The following is a 10,279-nucleotide window of genomic DNA, read 5'->3' on the forward strand; positions in this document are numbered from 1 at the left end:
ACTAAGAAGATATTTTTTTCTTCTAAAAGAAATATATATATATGATAAGATAATATATAGCTTTGACCGTGAGAATTCAAAAAAAATTAGAAGTACATATGTGGAATATTAATTATATATCATGGATTAGACGGTGGATATATACAAATTTATGGTAAGTTGGTGTAGCTTCTTACTGTGATGTTGTTTATTTAGGAAAAAAAAAGAAGGTAAAATAAATAAATAAATAAAAATGTGAAGAAAATAAATAAGCTACTAAAAGGAAGTGGTAAAACTTGGTAAGCAAATCTAATATAGACTTTTGGTGTAACAAGATAGACTCAAATATTTGTATAAATAATAATTAGAAAATGTTCTCTTCATTTTTGTTCTTATCTGTTTAAGTTTGTGTTTTCTTTCAACAAAAAAACATCTAAAACAAATCAGTGTTATCAAAAAAAATTTCCAGAAGAAATAATGGAGGAACAAAAGAATCAACTCTTTGAAATAATCAGATGTCTGGTGGTAGATGTTGATGTCACTTGTCTTCTCATTACTGCTACTTTTCTCAAGAAATCCAAATTTGAAGGTACTTAACTTTAGTTTTTCATTTTACTAAATTTTATGAGTGTTTAAAATCTAATATTGTGATGACACTTATATCATCTTAAAATAAAGTATATTTTTTATTATTTTCATGTTATCATATTTTGATTTGAGATTTATGTCGATCGAGATTTATTTAAGTCAAACCTAGTCATCAATTCATCTAATAAGTTTCTTTTAATTTCTTCTTTTTCTCATCAACTGATTTTGGAAAATTTTCTATATGTATTATCAATAATTTTAGCTTTTTATATGTTTTACAATAATATAATTTCTTGGTTTAATTCAGTTGTGACAGTGAAGAGCGCAAAAGATGCTTTGGGTGTTCTTCGTGGCAGTGGCCTCTCATTTGATCTTGTGGTCACAGAAGTCCACATGCCCAAAATGAATGGCTTTCAACTTCAACAAGAAATAGCCAAAGAATTTATCATTCCTGTTGCTTGTGAGTTTATACTTCTTTATATTCTTCTTGGAATTGAAATTATGTCGTATAATAGATGACTATAAGAGAAAAAATAGTTTCGTATTGATAACTCTCGATCAATAACATATTTATATATAAAATAACTCACCCTAAGAGCATTGTTGATGATTGATGGAAAGAAATTAACCCCACCCCAAATATAAAGGCTTGCTTTTGCTATTTTCATATAACCTCGTCCCTTTTATTTAGTTTTTTCTATGACTTAAATTTGTATTATTGAATGTGACCAGTTTTATCAGCCGATGAAAAAGAAAGTACAATTATGAAAGGGCTTGAGAGTGGAGTTATTTTGTTTATGGGGAAGCCCATATCACAGAACAATATTAATTATTTGTGGAATTATGCTACTGTGGGAAAGAATCATAAAGGCAAACATGTTATTAATCAACAGAATCAAGACAATACCAATGAAAGAATCCCCCATGAAGTAATTCATATTGAATCTTCATCGTCGAACAGTGAGAGGGACAAGTCCATGAGAAAATGTGAAGAGACTGAAAGCGAACAGAGTTCATCTCCACCGTCAAAGAAGAGTAGAGTTGTTTGGACAGATCCCCTTCATGACAAATTCGTGGAAGTCGTTTCAAAACTTGGCATGAAGAGTAAGTCTTCTCAAACATTATATATTGAAAAATATGAGATCACATAAAATTAGTTATCTATATGTAAACTACCTTAGATTTGGTTGATATATTTTTTTTTTCTGCAGAAGCTCATCCAAGGAAAATTCTTGACCTCATGGATACTCCTGAATTGACTAGAATACATGTGGCAAGTCATTTGCAGGTATACTACAGTTAACTCATCAATAAGAAATACTAATTGAGTATAGAGTTAATGATATTCTATAATAAAATAAATGAGCATAGCGAGGATTTTTTTTTATAATAATCAAAACTTTAATGTTTATTACACAAAAATAAGAAAATAAAACTAAGTCATAACTTTATAAATATATTTCAAAGTTGGTAACACAAAAACGAATTAATTAAAATAGCGGTATATTTTTATGATAAATTTCTAAAAAATTATCTATTATACAATAATGAATTTGAAATTATAATTTAGAAAAATATTTCATTAATGCCAATAAAAATTATTTATCTATATAGACAATAGATAATAAGAAAAATGTGAAACATACATATACACACTAGCATGCATGCACATTGGGGTCGTGAGTGTGTCACTCACTAACCCTCCACTGGAGAAACCCTTAAGACTTAAACTTAGCAAATTAAAATCAATCCATCAAATCAACAATATTATGTCTAACAAAGTTTTATAAATAAATAAACTTCATAAATAAGTTAAAATCTTATTTAACAACTCTCCAAGAACTGAAAGTCATCGGTAAAGAACTGCTAACTAAGTTAATTCCACTAAAATGTCTAACAACTAAAAATTAAGATTGAATGTCCCCGTGTATGAAACATGGACATGAATTGTAAGATGATCCTTGGTAGCCTGAACACCACCCTGTGATAAAAAAATGCAGTCTACGCTAGATATGGGGTTTTGGAGGAACCCCATGAATAAGATTTGCACTCAACAAAAGAAGGGTAGATGTTAGTATTACTAGTTACTGGTAGGCATCATAGATTGACTCAAATTTTTTTTTAAAAATAACACATAAACCAAATAACAAGTAGATTAGACTTGAACAAATAAAAAATTCACAATTATTAAATATAATCATCACAAGGTTATCAATAATAAGTCATTCAACAATACCATGCTCAATGAACCATTAACCTACACAAAAATAAACAAAGTATACATAAATGTTAAGGGATTTATTTATGTCAATAGCCATGATATGCAGGGACCAGCTTCGTTCATATATCATATCGCCCAACCTTCGATACATACATACATATATATCATCACTAGCAAGCATGTATAAAGACCAATCAATAATAAGAAATTTGCTCAAAAGTATATATACATAAATCCAAGTATGTTCTAACAAATTAAATGATGTTAGAAGGGTGTAATGAACTTACCTTGATGATAGAAAAAACCCTAGAAGGTTAAAAATTGCATCTCTCAAGCTTAGGAACGAGTCTTTGGGAATTGGAGAGAAAATGACATCTAAAAGTGTGTTGGATATAAAATCTGTTGAAGTTTTCTACAACAGGCTTTCCTTCTATGTCATGTTCACTATGGTGGGCCAACTGACCTCTATAGTGGTCCCTTGCAGGGCTAGGGCCTCTATGATAGAACAATTTTCTGTATCGATTCGTTCTGCTAAAGCGATGGGGTCTCACTATGATGAAGTTTAGTAATGATTTTTCTAAAGTTCTTCCATACACCCCATTTCACAATGCACTTAAGATTTCTTAGATGATACAAGCATATCCCACATCAAAAGTTGCTATAGTGAGTTCTATTAATCTAACTTTCATTTCGAAAGTTTTTATCGCTCACTAACCCCTCCCACTAATATAATCTAGGATCAAAACAATCAAACCTCAACTAAAGAATCACAAATGACTCTCAAACCCTATAACATATTATTTTTTGCTAAAAATTATTATAATCGGATATTTTCATCTAATCTCATCCCGACAAATTCCATCTAATTATATAAATTTTGAGGACTACCACAACGATAGAACATATATTTAATGCATGCAATATTATATTAAAATAACAATCATAAATGAGTAACCTTTGATTTTGTATATGAAAAATATTACATAAATGAATTATTGAAATGTTGAGGGTAAAATAGAGATGACATGAAATAAGGGTGAGGTGGTGGTTAGAGAATGTCTATTATGCAAAGTTTAGGGGATGATTGATATTTAAATCAAAGTTTGAAGTGTATATTATTTTCAATCCATTGAATATTGTAACTTCTCTTAAATGGAACTCAAGTATCCACATATATGAGATATTAAGCATTTTCTTGAATAAAAGCTATGAAATTTGAAAGTTATAATTATATTAATTTATGCTCATGTTAGAAATTCCATGATAAAATAAATTTTCAAAGTTAGATAAACATTGTATAGAAATTTACAAAAAGAAAAAAAATTATAATTTTTTATTTTATTGTTAGAACAAAGTAATCATTCTCGTGCTTACAAACTTTGTAGAAATATCGTATGGGCTTGGAAAAGAACAATAGTTCAGAGTTGGTTTCAGATGTGAGTAAAATCACATTTAGTAATGCTAACGAATTATCCACAAGGAAAGCAACTGACAATATTTCAACTAGAGTTCAACAACTTATGATAGAAAATTCGAATTTTGTTGATCATGCTATAGAGGTTGATCATCAAGTCTCCCAGTTTAGTCAAAGGGAGAAAGAATTGGCAAGAATATTGTGCTGTCATGTAAATCAAAAGTCTCATCATATTGGATTTGGAGAGGCTTCAGTAGAGTTATCCACTTTACAAGAGAGTTATGAAAGTACTATAAATGGAGGAACTAGTACTACAGTAGTTGGCTTTGCTATGTTGGACAATGTTTATTCTATACCACATTCAACCGAACTTACTCCAATTATTACTGGAAGCCAACTGAATGTTCAATCTTCTAATATGGTACGTTTTTAAATTTTTTAGATTTGTTCGTATTTATTTTCTGATATTCTTTAAGTTCAAGAAGTTTGCAATCTTTCTAAAGTATTAATTTGATGATTTTTAGTGTACAATTTACTCCACAAACTTAACACATTGAAGCAAAACAAGAATGAGATGAAAATAATTCTTAGCTTAATTTATGGACTAGACCTACAAGTCTTTTTTCATGGATTAGACCTACACTACTTTAGAAAAATTTAAAGTATGTCATCTTAATTTTACCATCAAGACTTTACTATATACTTGTGTTTTATCATTAAACATCATGTTTTGAAAATGTAGTTTAAAATTTTTAAGCGAATTAAGCAATTCAAACATACAATCATTTTGTTTTGCTTTACGTTCTGTTATTTTTTCCACTTTCCCTTCCTCCGATCAAGGAGTGGAGATGGTGGTATACTTTGAGGTCAAAGGGTTCTTAAAAATTTGAATTATTAATTTTAATTTTGTAATTTCTTACATTTTTTCATAACATAAATGATCGATTTTCGTTATATGCATGCAAAGTTAAATTTGCACTGAAATATTCCAATAATGAAAATACAAGTTATACCATAACCTACAAGAAATTATTTAAAATAATTGTCAATAAAAATGCTTACAACTTTTGATGTCTTATTTTACTGTGCAACAAGGAGATTATGGAAGTTTTATTAAAGAGGAATGTTCATTTCTCCAAAATATTTTTCTGAATCAAGAATTTGAGGTTTCTCATATACATGTGTTTGTTTGATCATAAAGCATTATGTTTTGAAAGTGCAATTTTTAGAATTGAATGTTAAGCAGGTTCATATATATTATAATTTTTCTCTTCACTTCATATTCTTTTAAAACATTTTCCTCCCCCGAGTTAATGAATGAATTAGATGATTGTATACTTTAAGGTGAAATGGTTCGATTTATCTTGTTAATTTTCAACAAAGTCATTTCTTACATTTTTGTAGAATAAAATAATCAACTTTTATTATAGAAAAGGTTAAAAATGTATGGAATAATGATAATCTCAACAATCAAAATCAAACTATAACATAGCATGCGAATACATATTGTAAAAATATTTTGTAAATGTTCTTAAAATTTTTGATGTCTTATTTTATTGGGTACAAACAAATTATGGCGCTATTACTACAAGTAAAAATCGTCGTGTCTCCATAATATTTCTTTGAATATGAAATCTGTGGTGATTTTTCATATGCCTATATTTGGTCATAGAATATTTTATTCTAAAAAAATATAATTACAGATTTAAGAAAAATAAGAAAATTTATACAAACTATCATTTTTCTCTTCACTTCTATATTTTTACCTCCTTCCGTTCTCCTAGCTATTAATTTGTATAGATGGTTATATATTTTAAGGTGGACGTATTCTCAAATAATTTGGCTAGTTAATTTTCAATTGATTTGTTTCTTATATTTTTTTACTACACAAACTACTGACTTTAGTTATATGAAAGGCCACACTTGTATAAGATTATCCATTAAAGAAGCTAAAAGTTATATCATAACATATGATTACATAGTGAAAATAATTATTCGTAAATTTGTTTAACAGTTCATTGTCTTATTTCACTATGTAATAGGAAATATTTGAAGGTGTTACTAAAGAGGAAATATAGTTCCTGCTCCATTATGATACTACTACATTCAAAACTTGGAGTAATATTTTCTATACCTACATTTTTTCATATAGAAGTATATTCTAAAAATGTGATTTAATGAGTTAAGCATATTAAGAAAGTTTGTACACAATATCATTTTTCTCTTCACTATTATTCGTATTACCTTCGTTTCCTTGCCTAGTTAATTAATGGTGATGATAATATAGTTTGAGGTGAAAGGATTGTAAATATATGATTGGATAACTTTTAATTACTTGTTTCTTATATATTTTAGAACATAAATAATTGGATTTTGTTTAATGAAAGAATAAATATATCGTTAATAAGATAATTCAACATTGACGATTAAAATTATATCATAAGTTGCGAATAAAGTGTTAAAATAACTATCACTAAATTTACTTACAATTTTTGGTGTCTTATATTTATATGTAGCAAGAAAATTATGAAGGTATTACATCAGAGAAACGACCATTCGATCTCCGTAATGTTCTTCCGAATTTGGAACCTGAGGTAATTTTTCATATACCTTTGTTTTTAATAGAATATTTTATTATAAAAATATAATTTTAGAGTTAACCAAAATAATAAAGTTTATACATACTTTCATTTTTCTCTTCATTATCTTTCCACTTTACCCGCTTCTTCTCCCATAGTTATTTAATGAGATGATTGTACATATTTTGGTCGGGGTGAAGGATTTTCAAGTAATTTGCCTGGTTAATTTTAAATTTAATCATTTCTTATATTTTTGTAGAACACAAATGATTGAGTTTTTTTATATAAAAATTTAAATTTGTGTTGTATAAAATAATTTAATAATGACTCAAAAATTAGAGCATAACTTATAAATACATAGTGTAAATAATTATCAGTAAATATGTTTATAACTTTTATTGTCTTATTTCAATGCATAGCTAAGAAATTATGGAGGTGTTACTACAAAGGAAGAATTGTTCCAAGTTACTTTAGAGAAAGTATCATTTCAACTCTATTATGATTTCCCAAATTCGAAACATCGAGATAATTTCTTGTATATTTATATTTGAAAATAGAACATTTAATTTTGAAAATACAATTATAAAACTAAATGAATTAACAATATTTGTAATCTCTGGTGACTTATTTTTCTATGTACCAAAAAACTTATTGTGATATTACTGAAGATGAAAATTCCTTCAATTTTTGTATCGAATATAAAACCTCAAACATTTTTTAATCTGACTATTTTTTATCATAGAATAATACACTCTAAAAATATACTTATAGAGTTGAGAGAATAAACAAAGCTGTTTTACACACTATTATGTTTTGAGATGAAAAGGTTTCTACAAAATTTAATTAGTTATTGTTAATTCAATTATTTATTAAATTTTAGTAGAACACATATGATCGACTTTTATTGTATAAAAGGTAAATTTTGTGATGTATAAGATAATTCGATAATAAAATTCAAAACTACACCATAACTTATGAACACATAGAGCAAAAATTATAATTAGTAAATATGCTTATAATTTATGATGCCTTAGTTCAATGTGTAGCAAGAAAATTATATAGATATTACTACAGAGGAGGGGTCCTTCCAACTTAACTATATATAATTCCTCAAATTCAGAAGTTGAGGTAGTTTCACTTATGCCAATGTTTGATAATAGCATATTATATTCTGAAAATACATTTATGATGAAGTTCTAGAATTAAGAATCTTTGTATACACTATTATTTTACTCTTTACTTGTTGTTCTATTTATCCACTTTCACTCCTCTAGTTAATTAGTTGAGATGATCGTGTATTTTGAGGTGACAAAGTTTTTAAATAGTATGATTGATTAATTTTTAATTTACTTTTTTCTTACCTTTTTGTAGTGTAAAAATGAACTCCTTTTGTTAAATGAGTGGTTATATATGTGTTGAATAAGATTATTCGAAATTGAATATCAAAATTAAATCCTAACTTGTGAAAAAATAGAGTGAAAATAATTTTCATGAAATATACTTACAACTTTTGGTGTTTATTTTACTATGTAGCAAAACAATTACAATGATATTACTTCAGATGAAAAATCATTCAGTTTTTGTAATATTCTCTCGAGTTCGGAACCTCAGGTAATTTTATTGTATACTTATATTTGGTCATAAAATACTATATCTAAAAATATACTTATAGAATTGAGAGTATAAACAAAAATTGTACACACAATTATATTTATCTTCATTATCTACTGTTCGTTCCACCCACTTTTCCTCCACTAGTTAATTGTGAAGATAATAGTACATTTTGAGGTAAATGAATTCACAAATAATTCAAGCTACATCGTTTCGACACCAAAACATTTTCCCCAGTTCAAAATTTGAGGTAGTTTTTTTTTGTTATATCTATGTTTAGTCAACGATCATTCTATCTTAAATATATAATTTATAGAGTTAAAGAAAATTAAATGTATTTATCCACAGTATCATTTTTCTCTGCATTCTACGATTCTTTTACCCAAGTTTCTTTCCCGATTAATTTGTAGAGATGATTTTATATTTTGAGATGAAAAGATTTCTCAAATAGTTTGGCATGTTAATTTTTGTAGAACATAAGTTTCAATTTTTTTTATATATAAAATATTAAATTATTATTGTATAAAATAATGGAATATAAAACTATATCACTTTCGGTATAAATTCTTACAACTTCTGATGTCTTATTTAACTATGCAGCAAGGAGATTATGGATGTTTTACTGCAGAAGACTCTTCATTCCTCCATAGTATTTTTCATAAAGAGCTGGAGGTAGTTTTTCATATACATTTGCTTGTTTGATTATAGGACATTATGTTTTGAAGAAGCATTTCTTATAGTTGAACAAATTAATCAAGCTTGTATATATTATCATTTTTCTCTTCATGGTTTTATATATTCTTTTAAAACTTTTTCCCTCCCTCTAGTTAATGAGTGAAGATGATTGTATATTTTTAAGTGAAAGGATTTAATTTGGCAGGCTAAATTTCAATAAGTTATTTCTTATGTTTTTATAAAATAAAATTAATCAACTTTTGATAATGGAATGATTAAACATGTATGAAATAAAGACAATTCAAAACGAGAATTAAACTATATCATAACCGTGAATACATATCTTGAAAATGTAATTTTGTAAATATGCTTACAACTTCTAATGTTCAATTTTATTATACAGCAAGAGAATTACACATGTATTGCGGCAGAGGATAGACCACTCCATCTGCATAATGTTCCTCTATATTCAGAATTTGAGGTATTTTTCTTATATATTTTATTCTAAAGATATAATATTTTAAAGTTAAACTGAAATGATAGAGATTATACTCACTATCATCTTTCTCTTCCTCTTCATTATCTGTCCTTTTTATTCTTTTCGGTCCTTCAATTAATTATGGAGATAATTGTATATTTTGAAGTGAAATAAAAAAAAATTACTAAGCAATTTGACTTGTTAATTTTTAAATTTAATTACAGTATTTCTTAAATTGTTGTAGAACACACATGATCGACTTTTATTATATGAAAGGTAAATTTTGTGATGTATAAGTTAATTCAATAATGAAACTCAAAATTATACCATAACTTATGAATACATAATGCAAAAATTATTATCACTAAATATGCTTGATAGTTTTGATGTCTTATTTTAATGTGGTGCAAGAAAATTATATAGATTTTACTACAGAAAGATCCTTCCAACTTCACTATAGTCCCTTAAATCCAGAAGTAGAGGTAGTTTCACATATACCAATATTTTAGAATAGCACTCACGAAAAATTTTACTATGGGTGAGGCCCAACCAACCAAAGTTGGAAGAGGCTCCACCCATTTTTTGACATGTGGATCGTGGGGCCCAAATTATTAGTTAAGGCTAAAAAATGAAACCAAAAGGAGAGAGAATGTAAAGTTTGAGTGGGAATTGCAAGATAATTGTGGGGTCCATGTCAACTTTAATTAAATAAATTAAAATATTATATTGAAAGT

The 10,279-nt window shown here is 27.1% G+C and overlaps 1 protein-coding gene across 1 annotated transcript in view; it reads left to right on the top strand.

The window, feature by feature from the left end:
• Window positions 1-456: 456 nt before the first annotated feature.
• The window catches only part of LOC107063452 (putative two-component response regulator ARR13), a 14,576-nt gene continuing 4,753 nt past the window's right edge, over window positions 457-10,279 (top strand). The window contains exons 1-8 of the mRNA XM_015315355.1: window positions 457-568; window positions 875-1,027; window positions 1,300-1,671; window positions 1,779-1,855; window positions 4,174-4,623; window positions 6,719-6,796; window positions 8,993-9,064; window positions 9,471-9,548. Coding sequence (XP_015170841.1) covers window positions 457-568; window positions 875-1,027; window positions 1,300-1,671; window positions 1,779-1,855; window positions 4,174-4,623; window positions 6,719-6,796; window positions 8,993-9,064; window positions 9,471-9,548 — 1,392 coding nt within the window. The remainder of the gene's footprint in view (window positions 569-874; window positions 1,028-1,299; window positions 1,672-1,778; window positions 1,856-4,173; window positions 4,624-6,718; window positions 6,797-8,992; window positions 9,065-9,470; window positions 9,549-10,279) is intronic.

The sequence above is a fragment of the Solanum tuberosum genome, unplaced genomic scaffold, assembly GCF_000226075.1.
Source record: "Solanum tuberosum cultivar DM 1-3 516 R44 unplaced genomic scaffold, SolTub_3.0 scf00348, whole genome shotgun sequence".
Classification (NCBI taxonomy): domain Eukaryota; kingdom Viridiplantae; phylum Streptophyta; class Magnoliopsida; order Solanales; family Solanaceae; genus Solanum; species Solanum tuberosum.